The sequence below is a fragment of the Nannospalax galili genome, unplaced genomic scaffold (assembly GCF_000622305.1).
Source record: "Nannospalax galili isolate Female #2095 unplaced genomic scaffold, S.galili_v1.0 scaffold34, whole genome shotgun sequence".
Taxonomy (NCBI): domain Eukaryota; kingdom Metazoa; phylum Chordata; class Mammalia; order Rodentia; family Spalacidae; genus Nannospalax; species Nannospalax galili.
The window spans coordinates 9,862,705-9,879,074 of NW_008338996.1; the positions used below are offsets into that span (position 1 = coordinate 9,862,705).

A 16,370-nucleotide genomic window follows, 5' to 3' on the forward strand; every position below is an offset into this window, starting at 1 on the left:
CACACATATTTAGACTGGAGTTGAATCCACTATCTGAAGGGCCCACATAGATGAGGGATTTGGCCTGTCCTGTGAGGCACCATGTCAAAGCCAAAGAAGGAAATAGTAAACTCCCTACAGATGTGCCTCCTGGGAGGCTGGTCTACCAGGGCTAGGCCAGCACAGCAGTTCTGATCAGCCCAGCACCAAAGGGCTGCCTTCAACGCCTGTGTGAGACTTGAGTTGTGAAGCTCAAACCGAAATCAAAACCCAGTTTTAATCCCAGACACAGTCTGGGCATGTGTACCTGGAGAAGGCTGTCCAGGAATCCTGAAGGGTATCCACCCATGCCTGCCCAGCCAGGGACCAGAGCTCAAGAAGCCTCCATAAATACAAGTTGTTTATATCCTCCAGAAAGGGTGGCAGTTTGCCACTCAACAGTTGGAAGCTTCTCCCAAGTGGCCAAGCCAAGTGAAGGGTTTCAGGGCTCTGGGGACTGGTCCTCAACACTGGGCCACCCACCTTCCAATCCATGCTCTGAACCCCAGTCACAGAGCTGGGACACCTCAGAGCTCATGCCGCTGTCTCTCTCCACAGAATCACTCACTACTCCTCCAGCTACAGCCCATTGGCTCCTCCTCCTGCCTTCCCCTCCCCCGACACGGGACCACTTTAGTAACCCACTCAAGGAGAGCAATGCAGTCACCAGGGTGGCACCATCAAGAGGCTAGACTGTCACAAGCAGCGCACACTCAAAAAGCTGCCACCAGAGGATGGCCTACAGAGACTGCCAAGGTGCTCCTGGCCATTTTGCTTTGCCCCTCAGCACATCTGGGAGAGCCCTGGCTGGTGCCAAGGTGCCCTGGGCTCTGCCCTTGTACTGCCATGGCTCCAGGCCATCGCTTCAGCTGTAATAAACACTGCCTCTCCTTACTCTGCAGTAAGTGGAATTTTTATTCCCTCCGTGCTTAGAGAATGCTAAATGGTTAATAGCTTCCCTTGAGCTTTGCTTCCTGCTAAGGGGCCTCCAGTGATTTCAAGATCATTCAGGCAGAGTAAATTGTCACAATTAATGTCCACAAGCAGGAACCCCTCTCTGAGTGTTCTTCAATTAGCTACTTCTGAAGGCTGCTCTTGAGAACTCTGTGGAGGAAGAACTGCTTTTATAAGCAGCCTGAGCATACGGCAAGGTACCAGCAGCTTACCAACTTGGGCCTGCAATTTCCCTCGGTGAAGAGGCTCTGGAAGCACGCCTGGGCCACTGCTAACTGCCAAGGCCTGAGCTCCGGGCTTGTGCACTCAGCGAAGGCTTGACAAATGGGGGAATCCATCATGCCCACAGTTGGCAGGCACTGGGCAAGGAGCCCCAGTGTTAAGGAAACAAGACAAATAGGCAGGAATTTAAATAACTGTTCAAGACAGCAATACAGGGCCTGGTACAACACAGGGTGAGAGTGACGGATGAACGGTGCAGGCAACAAACTGTGACACTATGGCAGGCAAGGGGCATCTTAAGGATAAGAGGCTTGAGGGAAGTGTAACGAGCGGGGCCAGAATAATGAGAGGAAGAGCATTTCAGGCTGAGGGAACAAGTTCAAAGGCTCAGAGGTAACTTTTACGGAGTTCATGGAAGAATAGAGCTCAGTTTACAGCAAGATGAAAATGCATTATGTTTTAGGGAAGACACTTAGTTCTCTCTTTCAGGAACCTTAAACTATTTGGTATTACAAGGTTATGGAATTTTTTAAATAATTTCTTAAATTTATTTGGGGGCTGGAGAGATGGCTCAATGGTTAAGAGCAGTGACTGATCTTGCAGAGGACTCAGGTTCAGTTGCCAGCACCCACATGGCAGCTCACAACCATCAATAACTCCAGTTCCAGGGGATCCAAACGCCCTCTTCTGGCCTCCATGGGCATTATTTGACATAGGTGCACATATATGCATGCAGGCAAAACACTCATATACACAAAATAAAAATGTTATGAGTATTTGCCAGCATGTATGTAAGTGCACCATGTACATACTGGGTACCTGAGGAGATCTAAAGAGGGTAATGGATCCCCTGGAACTGGAGTTATAGGCAGTTGTTAGCCACCATGTAAGTGCTGGGAACCAAACTCAGGTCTTCTACAAGAGCAGCCAGTGCTCTTAACTGCTGATCCATCGCTCCATCCCCTCCAGGGTTATATAATGTAATCTCTATTTCTACCTTGATAGCTTAAACTAAGTACATATTTTCTGTTTAAACTTTTTATTATATTTTTATTTATTTTATGTGCATGGGGGAGGGGGGTGATTTAGACATATATATGTCCACATGTGTGTGGCAATCAAAGGACAACTTGCAGGAGTTGTTTCTCTCCTTCCACCATGTGGGTCCCAAGAACTGAATTCAGATTATCAGGCTTGCCAGCAGGTTCCTTTGCCTGCTGAGCCATCTTGTCAATCCTAAGTACATATTTTTCCATTCACTTTTTTCCTTAGGCTGTGTGCCCATCACTGGTCATAAGCTTTCTGACATCAAACCACTACACTTGGCACTGAGACCCTGCTTTTAAAAATGGTTAAAGGAGAGGGTGTCCCTAGAGTGCTCAGGGCAGTGCCTGACTCTCAGCAAGCAGACCTTTCTTTCCACATAAAAGATTGTGTTCTTTAATTACATATATGTATGCATTTCTTCAATTTGCTTGTTTCCTTCCTTCCGCATTGGTCTTTCATGTTGATAAACTGAATGTCTTTCCTTCAGAGACACAATTACCATTCTCTCCAAGACCGTTCTCTGGCTACAAGTTCAGAGAGTGCTGGAAATGAGACTAGAAGCTGCAGTTTGGCTTTTAGCTTATCACCCAGCAGCACTTTCCAACAGCTTAGCTTCTGTCCAAAGCGCCTGAGGAATAGAATGGCTGTTACTAAGTGTGATAATACCTTCTTGGTTCTGTTTCTGAAGAAGTCGTCCTTTAGATGTAGATACTGATGAGACCTGATAATGCCTGGGATTTGCTTTAAAATAATCCACTGGATGGGAGGCAGAGGCAGGCAGATCTCTGTGAGTTCGAGGCCAGCCTGGTCTACATAGTGAGTTCCAGGCCAGCTGGGGCTACAGGGAGACCCTGTCTCAAAAACACCAAAAATAATAATAATAATCCACTGGACGAGGGGGAAATGGGCAGGGCATAGAAAAAAGATCGAACACATATTAGTAACAGGTGAAGTGCAGTTCTGCATCTGTGGGAATTGACATCTGCCTTCCATCTCATATCTTTGAAAAGGTCTATAGTTGGGGGTTTTCTTTAGTTTTTCAAGACATTGTATGAAAATGTCTATAATTTTTTAAACTCACAGACCTTGAAGTTTGAAGAAAAAAAACACTGCATTGTACGGGCAAGGAAACTGAGGCCCAGAGCTGGGCAAGGTCTGGCCCAGGGTATCACAGCCAGTGAGAGTGAGTACCACTGATTCTTCTCAGACCCCATTGGGATGCTAACATAAACTGAAATCATGGACTCCTCTGCCAGGACTTTGTGGTGTGTGTGTGTGTGTGTGTGTGTGTGTGTGTGTGTGTGTGGCATGTGCATGCATGTGGTGTGTATGTGGTGTGTGCATGTGTGTGTTTAGTGTGTATGTGAGGTATGAGTATGATGTGCGGGGGGGTGCATGTGTATGTATGTGTATGTGCATGCATGGAGGCCAGAGGAGAATGTCAGGTGTCCTGCTCTGTCACATGCCACCTTATTCCCTTGAGACAAGGTCTTTCACTGAACCTGGCACTAGGCTGGCAGCCAGTAAGTTCCAGCTACCTTCCTGTGTCCAACCTCCACAGTGCTGGGGTTAAAGATGTATTCTGCCATCCTTGGCATTTTGCATGGGTGCTGGGGATTTGAACTCATATTTTCATGCTTGTACAGCAAGTGCTCTTAATCACCAAGCCGTCTCCCTGACCCCACCAGGACTTCTTGGTAAGTCATCCGTCTCCAGTAGAAATCTACAGCCATCACCAGGAGGATCTGAGGGTTCGTGAGCCAGATGTTTCCTTCTCATCACCTTCTGGTCTCAAAATGGGCCCACTACACAATTGGCTGAGTGATTTATATAAAGCTATACCGTGTATGTTTGGAGAAGTAGCCCAAGGCCAGAGAAGGAAGCCACTGACAGGGGAGGAGCATGGAGTCAGCTGTCACCCATGGGAGGCAGGAAAGTACCCTGGGACTGCAAGTACTCAGGCTCAGCATCCGACGGCCTGGGTTTGCAGCTGGCTTTCTCTGCATCTCAGCTGTATTACCTTGGGCAAGTTACATAACCTTTCTGTGCCTGTTTCCTGTCCTATAAAAGAGCAACAAGAATAATACCCACTTTATATGGTGTTATAAGGATTAAATTAGATAATTCGTGGCATAGGCTTAACCTTTACATATAGTAATTGCTTGATAAGTACCAGCTGTTACATAACCTCAAGGCTGGGTCTTCAGCCTTCATAGGCCTCTGAAGAGAAAAACTGTAACAATTCTGATCCTCTGGGTTGATCTAAGGATTAAATGAGATAATATATGGAAAGTGCTTGACACAGAGAATGGTTCAGTAAATGCTTGTTTCCTTCAGTAATGGTCTTTCATGTTGATAAGTTGAATGTCTGTCCTTCAGAGATACACAATTTGATTTGGAAGCGTTTGACAGAGTTCGAGTTTCCTGCAGTTGCTGTCTCCTCTGCTCAGAGGCCTCCTCTTTCAGAACATCGATAAACTGGAGGGTTGACCCAGTCAGCATGGTGCTGACAGCCTTGATGGGGCCATCTGCTCTACAGGCAGGCTTGTCTGGGCCTGCCCCATCCCTCTTGAGCTTTGGGCTGGGATTGTGACTACGAGTCTGGCTGTGTTTTATTTAATAAAGAATCTCACTTTCCCAAAATAGGCAACAAGTAGAGACAGTGCCCTGATCACGCTGCCTCACTGGGTCTGACTCACTTTCCCCAACCTCACTTTCTCTTCCAAAAAACGTGACCTACATTGCCGGCTCCTCCAGCAGCTCTACCCACCCGCTGTGCTCTTATAGGACAAAATCCCATGGAAGGCACTGCCCCAGCCCTTGCCTCCACCCAGGAGCTTGTAAGGTGTTCATCTGCCTCTCTGACCATCCTCTGGGTCTCCTTCAGAGCTTTCTCTGTAGTTCCTGACCCTTCAAAGACAGGGCTTGACCCTTGGACCCTGACACTCTATGCTGTCCTGCTCCTCTGCTGGGTGAGGTCATAGCCCCACCTCTGTACCACCAGCACAGACACGCCTCCCACTAGGCTGCTCCCAGACACCTGCATCCCTCTGACCATCCCTCTCAAATACTCAGCTGGGGACACCACCAGCTACTCAAGAGCTACCTTTGACTCCTCCCCCTATTCTCACAAGCAAATCACAACTAAGCACCACAGTTCAAGTGCTGCTGCCTGTGTTCCTCTCTTTCACCTTGTCCTACCAAAGACCTTTCCGAATCTTAGATCTAGAACATGTATCTGCGCCTCCCTTGCTCCACACCCTTCAGAACTGAATTACTGAACGGCGTCTCAAACACCAAACTGCCTGTCCACGTGTTCACCCTATGAACTTGTTTAAGTGTAGATTCCCAGGCCCTGCTAATGGACGATTTGGCCATGTGATGTGGTGCCTGGGAGTCTGCATTCTCCACAGTCACCATAGGAGATTCTGCTGCTCGGCCAGGACCAAGGACCACTGGCACTGAGGAAAAGCCTTCTCTATAGGCTCTGTGGAGCCCCCTAGCTGGGTCTATGCCAATTCCATCTTAGCTCTGTCCAGGGTCTACTTTGTACTTGACCCTCCAGCAACACCAATGAGTCCTCAGATATTACCTCACTCCACCCAAACCCTACCCTCTCCACTCTGTCCTTGTGTACCATGAGGCATTACAAGGCTAAGGATAAAGACTTGGGTTCAGTTGATGCTAGGTTCCCATCTCAACTCCCCTGTCCACTGCCAGGGTGACCTTGAGCAAGGCACTAGCCTTTCTCAGCCTTAATTTCCTCTTCTGGAAACTTAGGACAAAACTACACAAATGGGACTGGAGAAACGGTTCAGTGGTTAAGAACACTAGCTGCTCTTACAGTGGACCCAGGTTCAATTTCCAGCACCCACATGGTGGCTAACAACCACCCATAACTCCAGTTCCAGGGGAAGCCAACACCCTCTTCTGACTCCTCGGGAATCGTAGGACATGGGTGCATTTACACACATGCAGACAATACACTCATACGCAGAAAATTAAAAAAATAATAAACTACACAAATGAGATAATGCACAATAAACCCCAGTTCAGCTCAGGACCCAACAATGTGATGGCCCCTTCCTCATCCACACCCTCAAGTCCCCTTCAGTGACCCTCCAGAGAACCCCAGGAGTGCTCAGCACCTAGAATGTTGGTGGCAGGAGGTGACAGCTGAGTGGATGGATAAATGGTGTGATGGTTCATACCACGAGCATCATCTGTGATGAAAAGTAGATACTCCATCAAAGCAAAAACTCCTTCCTCAAGCTTAAATAGGGCTCCTAAGAAAGCGTGCTAGCCAATAAAATTTGGGTTACCAGAAAGCATTCAGGGGTTAGGGTACAGTGGTACAACACTTGCCTGATATGCACAAGGCCCTGCCTGGGTTCAATCTCTAACATCACACACACAAAAAGCATTCAACCCCTGGGCTGGAGAGGTGACTCAATGGTTAAGAGCACTGGCTGGTCCTGCAGAGGGCCCAAGTTCAGTTCCCAGCACCCACATGGAAGCTAACAACTGTCCATAACTCTACCGGGAATCCAATGCCCTCTTCTGACCTCCGCAGGCATTGCACGACACAGGTGCACTTATATAACATGCAGGCAATACACTCATATAAATAAAATAAAAATAATAAATGAAATATTTTTTAAAAAATTATTCAACCCAGGGAGCTGGAGAGATGGCTCAGCAGTTAAGAGCCACTGACTTCTCTTGCAGAGGACCCGGGTACCCTCTTCTGACCGCCATGGGTACTCACTGCATGGCACAGGTGCACTCACATACATGCAGGCAATACATTTATACACATAAAATAAAAATAATAAAATATTTTTAAAAATTATTCAACCCAAAGACATTTTCCATGGGCTAGAGAGATGGCTCAGTGGTTAAGAGCACTGGCTGCTCTTGCAGAGAACCCCAGTTTGGTTCCCAGCACCTACATGGTAGCTGAAAACCATGCCTAACTCTAGTTCCAGGGGCTCTGATGCCTTCATCTGACTTCCATGGGTATTGCACACTCATGGTGCACTTACATTCATGTATGAAAAACACTCATGCACATACAATAAAAATAAATAAATAAAAAATTTAAAAACACCACTTCTAGGTCTAGGTGAGAGCTGGCCTGGTTTTCATTCATACAGGTCCCTTTTCAGGCACATTCAGTTCTATGATTGCTGAGCAAGTGTTACTGACCACCAAGTCCCTCAGAGTCCATCAGCTGCGCCAGCTAAGTGACTCCCGCTGCTCCATCCTTACTGGGCCCTTGCAGGCGAATGCTCCCGCCCACTCTAGCAGCCAATCCCCACGCTCACCTACCACCCTCCTACCCTGCTCTGTAATACCTGCCATTTCGTTATCCACGACCAGGTCTGCTCCCTTACCTCCTCACTGCCCACAAGATCAGCCTGCTTGGATTCTTCCCAATAACCTCTGCACATCTAAACCAGGCCCCCTCACGGCAGCCTGAGCCCACCACAGCAACCCCTGCCTCCTTACCTCTACTGGTGTCGTACCCAACCCAGAATGCCCCTTCCAACCTTCACTTCTTGTGTCATTCTTATGCTCTACTAAGGTTCAAAATCCCATTTTTCCCATGAAACCCTCCTGGTTACCTCAGCCCACAGTGGGGTCTCCCTCTTCCCACACGTGTTCTCTTTATTCATTTCATTCTATTCTTGTAGCCAGTATTCACTAGACATGTATGGACTAGGCACTAGGGATAGTGGTGCCTTCAGAGCAAAGGAGGCCCATGTGTTCTCTTTATTCATTTCATTCTATTCTTGTAGCCAGTATTCACTAGACCTGTATGGACTAGGCACTAGGGATAGTGGTGCCTTCAGAGCAAAGGAGGCCCAGTGTTCACGATGCACAGAGTCCTAGGTATGTGTGTGCTGTTACTGTAATTTATCTCCAGACTGCCTGGTATTCTGGGCACCTTCAGCGGAGTTTGAAGGTAGGTCAGCTGGCATCCCTGGTAGTCAATACCATGCCTTGATGCCAAGTTGATACCAAGTTCCCAGCAAATGTTCATGGACCACAGGCTCTTGGTCCACCTTGGTCATCACCCTCATGTGATAGGAACTCAGACTGCCAGCCTCTGTTCCCCATAGCCTACATGAGGGCTCAGCATAGTCACCACCACCCATTTATGTAAGGTAAAACTGAGCTCCTACTACATGCTGGCCGCCTGCCACCCCCAATTCAAAGAAGGTCCAGCTCAGCGGCTCTTCTCACCTGGTCATACTGGCCCTGTTCCACACAGTCACCAGGAGACGTTTCTGCTCATCCTCTTCCAGGACAGGACTGGGAAGCAAAGCAGAGAGACTATCAGAGTGTTAGGTGATCAGCCTGCCAGAGTCCACCAAGATTACAAAAATTTAGGATGACTCTACACCACTGATTACATATGGTGCCATTAGAATGGGAGATGAGTATCCCGTGCATAATAAAGTTTATGTTACATTGTTAAAGACAAAAAGGAGGTTACCACACACCATTATAAAACAATTCTGTGTTGTAAACACATACAAATGCCCACACCCACACAGAGGAAAGGATCCACAAGATACAGAAGGCACATCATGGCACAGGTGCACCTACCCATATGTAGGCAATACATTTATACACATAAAATAAAAATAATAAAATATTTTTAAAAATTATTCAACCCAAAGACATTTTCCATGGGCTAGAGAGATGGCTCAGTGGTTAAGAGCACTGGCTGCTCTTGCAGAGAACCCCAGTTTGGTTCCCAGCACCTACATGGTAGCTGAAAACCATGCCTAACTCTAGTTCCAGGGGCTCTGATGCCTTCATCTGACTTCCATGGGTATTGCACACTCATGGTGCACTTACATTCATGTATGAAAAACACTCATGCACATACAATAAAAATAAATAAATAAAAAATTTAAAAACACCACTTCTAGGTCTAGGTGAGAGCTGGCCTGGTTTTCATTCATACAGGTCCCTTTTCAGGCACATTCAGTTCTATGATTGCTGAGCAAGTGTTACTGACCACCAAGTCCCTCAGAGTCCATCAGCTGCGCCAGCTAAGTGACTCCCGCTGCTCCATCCTTACTGGGCCCTTGCAGGCGAATGCTCCCGCCCACTCTAGCAGCCAATCCCCACGCTCACCTACCACCCTCCTACCCTGCTCTGTAATACCTGCCATTTCGTTATCCACGACCAGGTCTGCTCCCTTACCTCCTCACTGCCCACAAGATCAGCCTGCTTGGATTCTTCCCAATAACCTCTGCACATCTAAACCAGGCCCCCTCACGGCAGCCTGAGCCCACCACAGCAACCCCTGCCTCCTTACCTCTACTGGTGTCGTACCCAACCCAGAATGCCCCTTCCAACCTTCACTTCTTGTGTCATTCTTATGCTCTACTAAGGTTCAAAATCCCATTTTTCCCATGAAACCCTCCTGGTTACCTCAGCCCACAGTGGGGTCTCCCTCTTCCCACACGTGTTCTCTTTATTCATTTCATTCTATTCTTGTAGCCAGTATTCACTAGACATGTATGGACTAGGCACTAGGGATAGTGGTGCCTTCAGAGCAAAGGAGGCCCAGTGTTCACGATGCACAGAGTCCTAGGTATGTGCGTGCTGTTACTGTAATTTATCTCCAGACTGCCTGGTATTCTGGGCACCTTCAGCGGAGTTTGAAGGTAGGTCAGCTGGCATCCCTGGTAGTCAATACCATGCCTTGATGCCAAGTTGATACCAAGTTCCCAGCAAATGTTCATTGACCACAGTCTCTTGGTCCACCTTGGTCATCACCCTCATGTGATAGGAACTCAGACTGCCAGCCTCTGTTCCCCATAGCCTACATGAGGGCTCAGCATAGTCACCACCACCCATTTATGTAAGGTAAAACTGAGCTCCTACTACATGCTGGCCGCCTGCCACCCCCAATTCAAAGAAGGTCCAGCTCAGCGGCTCTTCTCACCTGGTCATACTGGCCCTGTTCCACACAGTCACCAGGAGACGTTTCTGCTCATCCTCTTCCAGGACAGGACTGGGAAGCAAAGCAGAGAGACTATCAGAGTGTTAGGTGATCAGCCTGCCAGAGTCCACCAAGATTACAAAAATTTAGGATGACTCTACACCACTGATTACATATGGTGCCATTAGAATGGGAGATGAGTATCCCGTGCATAATAAAGTTTATGTTACATTGTTAAAGACAAAAAGGAGGTTACCACACACCATTATAAAACAATTCTGTGTTGTAAACACATACAAATGCCCACACCCACACAGAGGAAAGGATCCACAAGATACAGAAGGCACATCCGTGTGAATGCAAGAACTACAGGGGTTTTCTATTTTCTTCTTTTTGCTCATATCTTGTAAGGTAAGGAGAAACCCAAATATTATGATTCATTGTCACTAACAGGAAAAGACCAAATGTCCATGACCTTCCCATTGGTCCCAGAGTATCCAGAGATGGGGAGAGAAATAATAGTAATAACGACAGAAACAACAATAGCAGCTCCCACTCTGCTGGGCACTGTCACATATCCCACTTAGAGTCCCCACCTCCCCAGGCAGGAACTATTATTAACTCCATTTTACAAAGGAGGAAGCCAAGGCTCAGGGAGGTTAACGAGTTTAAATAAAAAGGAGGGTGAGCAGGTAAACCTCCCTTGACTTGGAAAATTCCTTCTACGAAGGTGAAAGGCCAAAAGAGGCGCAGTGGGAAACTGGCTACTCTTTACAGGATCTGCAGCCCAGGCTGGGCACTGTGGTTAGGAGAGCCAGCCAAAAGATATGGTCTCAGTGTGGGCCTCACTGTTGGGCCTGGGCCAGGGATGCAAGGACACCGGGGAATGAGAAAACAAAGGCATCTTTAGAAGTCACTGTTTTTCTGTATAGATCTATGTCTAGATCTGGCAAGCAGAGCTCTTTCCAGATAAACACTCCCTGTCTCTCTCTTCTTGAGGGCCGAGCTGCTTCAGACTCTTACAAGAAGAAGTGCTCGTGGAAAACTGGGTTTCTGCAGTCTGGAATGGTCTGCGTCTTCTGACAGCACAGTCGAGTGTCTTCAGGGATCAAAGAAATCTCAAAGTGGAGAAAGCATAAGCATTAGCTGATCACAGAGCCACATAATCACCTAAGCCCAGCAGCTAGCTCTGCACATCTCTGAGCTAAAAGCTTCCTGGTATCCTTCAAAACAGGCCCTGAAGAGGACAGAGTGCAGTCCTCACAAGACAGGGTACATCTGCATCATCTCTGCTCTTTCCCCAACCAGGAAGTTTCACCCCAAAGCCAAAGGCCTCTCCTCTCTCCTAAGTCCACAGCAGTCCCTGGGCATTCCCTTTCCAAGAGGCTCCAAGTCCACACTCTTACCCCAGAGATCTCCTTCCCCTCTTCAGGCACCTAGCCTGCTTCTGGCAAGCCTTTCTCCAGGATGGAGAAGAGCATCAGGAAGTAAGAGAGTGGGGATGAGAGCCTATACCTGGCATCTTGGCTGCCACACTCTGGGATGTTCCTGACCTTTGGCTCCCACTGGAAGCAGCCTTTCAACCCTGTTGGATCCTGCCTTTACCACAAGGGCCTAACCTAGAAGTATCTTCCAGCAATCCCTCCATTCCTGCCAAAGCCTGCCTGTCCTGCCTCTAGTTTGATGAGGGAAGGGATGGAGATGGTGCTTTTCACAAGAAGCCTTGTGTTTCAGTCACCTGCATTCTTACAGTCCTCACCTATATACATCACCAAGATTACTCTTGAGATTCTAGCTCTTTCCCCAAGCCCTAGGGACAAAGTCAGGCAAGAAACAAGTGTCTAGCCTAGCACAGGGCCTCAGAAATGTCCACTGACCCAACAAATGAGGTGGTAACCACAACCTCAGACCCCAAACCCATGGGTGTGCTGGGACCTTGAGACTCTACCCAAGGACATGGCCCCTCAGCACCCCACATCCAGCATCCAGTCCCATCAGATACCTTCACATAGGGATCACAGGTGCCAGGCTCTTTGCTCATCAGGCCTTTGCCTTCTATGACTAAAAGAGAATTGAAAAGTTAGCATGGGTGAGTGGGAGTGTATACACATGTTAGTGCAGACATAAACATACACTAATGGGAAGATCTGAAGGAAAATACAAGGTCCACCTGTGGGTAGGACGATTCTGGCCCTTACTCCCAGGTCTTAACTGACATGCTAACGATTGGATGTTAGGCCCTCTCTGCCTAGTGTACTGCCATCACCCCCATGTTCTGGAAGCACTGTCACTAGGGTATGGAATGGACTGCATTCCATTCCCTTAAAATGTATGGAATCCAACCCACCACTGAGTAGGAAAATGTAGCCATGAGGAGGACCCAAAGATGTAAGGAACTTGTCCAGAATCACAGAATAATGGGAATGGCAGTTGGATTAGAACCTATGGCTCTTGACTCTCAGTTCAGTGCTCTCTTCTGTCTCCCAAAACAGCCTTCAGGATGGGGGCCCAGCTGCATGGGGTGTTGAGCTATGTAATGGGCAGTGTCACACAAGGACCACAAGCTCAGGGTCCAGAGGCAGGCAGATGATACATGAAGCCAGCTGCACCTCTTACTAACAATGTGTGCAAGGGGAAGTTAGTTTTCCATTTCAGACTGAGTGTGCCATTTTCCCATGATGATAATACCCAATGGTGTGACAATTGTGCTTTTTAAATAAGAGAATGTTTCTAAAGTACTTAGTAGAATTTCTGAAAAATAAGTAACTGCCCTACAAATGTTTGTGAAATAAAAAGAATGCATAAAGGTTAGGACATGGCTTAGTGAGTAGAGTCCTTTCCTAGAATGCATGAGGGTTCAATCCCCAGCACTAACATGAAAGAAAAAAAAATGAATAAAGGCTAAGAATGGGGCAGGTGCTGGCCATGCAGGTAGAAGGTAAAAATGGCTCTTTTGCCTGAGGTCCACAGCAATCAGGCAACAGGTTTTGTAGAACCTGTACCTCTTGTTTTCTTCCATGCCTGGTTTTGTCAGGCGCTGGGGTTTGGCTTACTTGGAGCCCCCAGAAGTCCGGCATGAGACTTGGGAAGCTCGCTGGAAGGGCTGACAGGCTGAGGCTGGGGAGAAGCCAAAGCAAACTATGCAGGACAAATGGTGTGGCGGTAGCCAAGATGCGTTTTGCAAAAACTATTTGAACAGCTGGAGAGAGGCCCCAGGCAAGCCAAGATCACCCCTTTCTGGGTCCTTGGGAACTTCACCTTGGGCTCCTTAAGGCCAGGAGCAGAGGACCCTTGGTGGCTGCTGTTCTCTGTCCTGTATCTTAGCTACTGTTCCTTAGTGCCTCCCTCCCTTCAAGGGTGTGGCTCTCCAAGGCAGGATCCAGGTCTGGTGGCCTCTCAGGTCCTCTGCGACCACCTGGCCACGCCCTCACTGCACTTCCATCATGGTGGAGGGTCCAGACCCAGGGTGGCACTGTGTGGTCAGATAAGGACACAATGCAACAAGCAACTAATAGCCCCTGAAGGTGGATTAGGGACAGAGGGTGATCCTGGGGGGGAAATAAGGCAGAATGAGTCTTCCTTCCTGTGGTCCAATCCTGTCCTGGGCAGACAAAATTCTTGAAAAAGCAGAGAGAGACGGTTTGTTTTAGAAGGGAGCTCAACAAAAGAGGAAGGTTATTCCAACATATGGACAGTAGGTTCCTATGCAAAGGCACAGAGGCACGGACAAGCAGGACACGCATTCGTGGGGAGTGGGGCAAGTAGTGGATGAAATGGGGGTGGAGGGTGGCTTGAGTAGCAAGAGCCAGGGAGGCTGAGACAGGCAGGGCCTTCCATGGGGCCGCAGCAGAAGCTTGGTACTACTCATGTGCTGGAGAGAAGGAAGAACGGAGGGATAAGTGGACAAGTCATGCATGATGATCCCCCACCCTGTGCGCAGGCATGTTAGACAGCTCTTCAGATGCTACATGCCCTCTCTGGCTCCCAGGCCTATGCACTTGCTACTCCCTCTGTAGAAGGCGCCCACCCTCCTGCTCCCTTCCTTCTGGCTCTGGCCTGTCCTCCCTTCCAGGCGGAGTGTTGGCTATTACCACTCTGCCAAGTCCTCCCTGGCATCCCATGGCACCACCTAGACACAGGGAGGTACTTCTCCTCGGTGTTCCCAGTTCCTAGCACAGAAGCAATATCTAACCACTAACTAACTTTTCAGTTTATAGGTTTCCATTTTATTCAATAGACACTTATACGGCATGCTGGGTACTTTACCAATGGTAACTCATTAAATCCTTGGAACAACCCATGCGGTGTATATTATTACCAGCACCTTGTGATATGAGAAAACTGAGCTTGCTCAAGGTTACTCAGCAAGTAACATATCAGAGCCAGGACTCAGATTCTAGTAGCCTAGCTCTAAAAGCTGTGACCTTAACCATGACATTTGCTGCCCATCTTTAAGAAAATAAATGAAAAAAAAAAGAAAAAAAGAGGGAGAAAAGGAAGGATTAAAAAGACAGCAGGGGGATCCAGGCGTGTTGGTGCATGCCTTTAATCCCAGTACTCAGGAGACAGAGGCAGGTGGGTCTCTGTGAGTTCCAGGCCATCTAGTACTACAGGGAAACTCAGTCTCAAAAAGACCAAAAAACCAAACAACAAAAAAAGACAGCAGGGGCAATAGGAAGGCTTCTGCATGGCCCTGCTACAGTGGGGCCAAGGGTAACTGAGGCACCTAGAGACAGCTCCAGTGAGGACAAAGGCCCAGTACAGGGACTCCAGGCACATCAGGACAGGGACAAGGGCTGGGTCTATGGAAAGAGTCCCAAGTGAACACCCACTTTTGTCAGTGGACAATGGCAGGGCACTATAGGAGAAAGACAGAGGCTATAGTGACATCGGCTCCCAGTCCAACTCCAGGTACAAAGGGACTGACCTATCCTTCCTTGGTGAGCCTACACATAGCTATACTCACTGTGCAGCAGCAGAACCCGATCCTGAGCGTTAATCGACAGCTTCAGCTGACCTAAGGGAACAGAAAAAGAAACACCTTCACCTTGGCTCCCTGATAGGGAAACTGAGCAATGGGACAGGGAAGCTCTTTTATTCAGGTGAGGCCATGCAAGACACACACAGTCAAGCCAGGTGTGGTGGCACAGGTCTTTAATCCCAGCACTTGGAGGGGGAGGGTGCAAACACAAGCAGATCTCTGTGAGTTCGAGGCCAGTGCAAAGGCAGGCAGAGCTCTGTGAGTTCGAGGCCAGCCTGGTCTACATAGTGAGTTCCAGGTAAGCTGGGCTACTGGGAGTCCCTTTTTCAAAAAGATTTAAGAGAGAGAGAGAGACAGAGAGACAGAGAGAGAGAGAGGGAGAAAGAGTCTCTGACTGGAAGGGACCTCAGAAGGGCCTTGGTTCTGCTTCCTCTCCCCATCCACTAGGAGTCCCTTCTTTAGTGGCTCCAGAAACTGGTTCTCCACTGATGCCACCCCGTATGCACACAGCACCACAGCTTGGCTAAATGTTAGGAAACCTGGAAACTCCTGAAGGGATGGTCTCAGCTGTTTCTATGTGGCCTGTCATAAAAATATTGTTGCTAAGGGTTTTTTTGTTTGTTTTAAATATTTTTATTTATTTTTATGTGTGTGCATGTATTGCCTGCATATATGTAAGTGCACCCGTGTTGAGCAATGCCCGAGGAGAACAGAAGAAAGTGTCAGATCCCCTGGAACTGGAGTTAGGGACAGTTGCTAGCTACCATGTGGGTGAGTGCTGGGATTCAAACCCGGGTCTTCTGCAAGAACAGTCAGTGCTCTTAACACTAAGCCATCTCTCCAGCCCCTCTTGCTAATTTTTTAAAGAGAGAAATTGCAGAGCAAACTGTGTGTGTGTGTGTGTGTGTGTGTGTGTGTGTGTGTGTGTTTACAAAGGACACCAAATTGAAAACAGTCAAATTGCCTCAAGGGAAGAGCTTAGGAATTGAAAGGAAGTAGTCAAAAGAAATTTCAACTCACTGCTACTCTTGTTGTTTTAACAATATGAATACATCCATGAACAACAGTACTTTGATAATTAAAAATGAAACACTCAGGAAGTAGAGGAAGGAGGATCTCATGTTTGAGGTCAGCCATGGCTACATAGGAAGACCCTGTCTCAAAAAAAAAAAACCAAGGAAG

At 47.9% G+C, this 16,370-nt stretch overlaps 1 protein-coding gene across 2 annotated transcripts in view; it reads right to left on the reverse strand.

Annotated features, from left to right (window-relative positions):
- Rgs3 (regulator of G protein signaling 3) overlaps positions 1-16,370 on the reverse strand; it is a 127,021-nt gene that overhangs the window by 91,463 nt on the left and 19,188 nt on the right. For both annotated transcript variants that reach the window (XM_008833499.2, XM_008833505.3), the window contains exons 2-5: positions 15,174-15,224; positions 12,210-12,268; positions 11,231-11,325; positions 10,211-10,279 (exon numbers count right to left, since the gene is read on the reverse strand). In XM_008833499.2, coding sequence (XP_008831721.1) covers positions 10,211-10,279; positions 11,231-11,325; positions 12,210-12,268; positions 15,174-15,224 — 274 coding nt within the window. The remainder of the gene's footprint in view (positions 1-10,210; positions 10,280-11,230; positions 11,326-12,209; positions 12,269-15,173; positions 15,225-16,370) is intronic.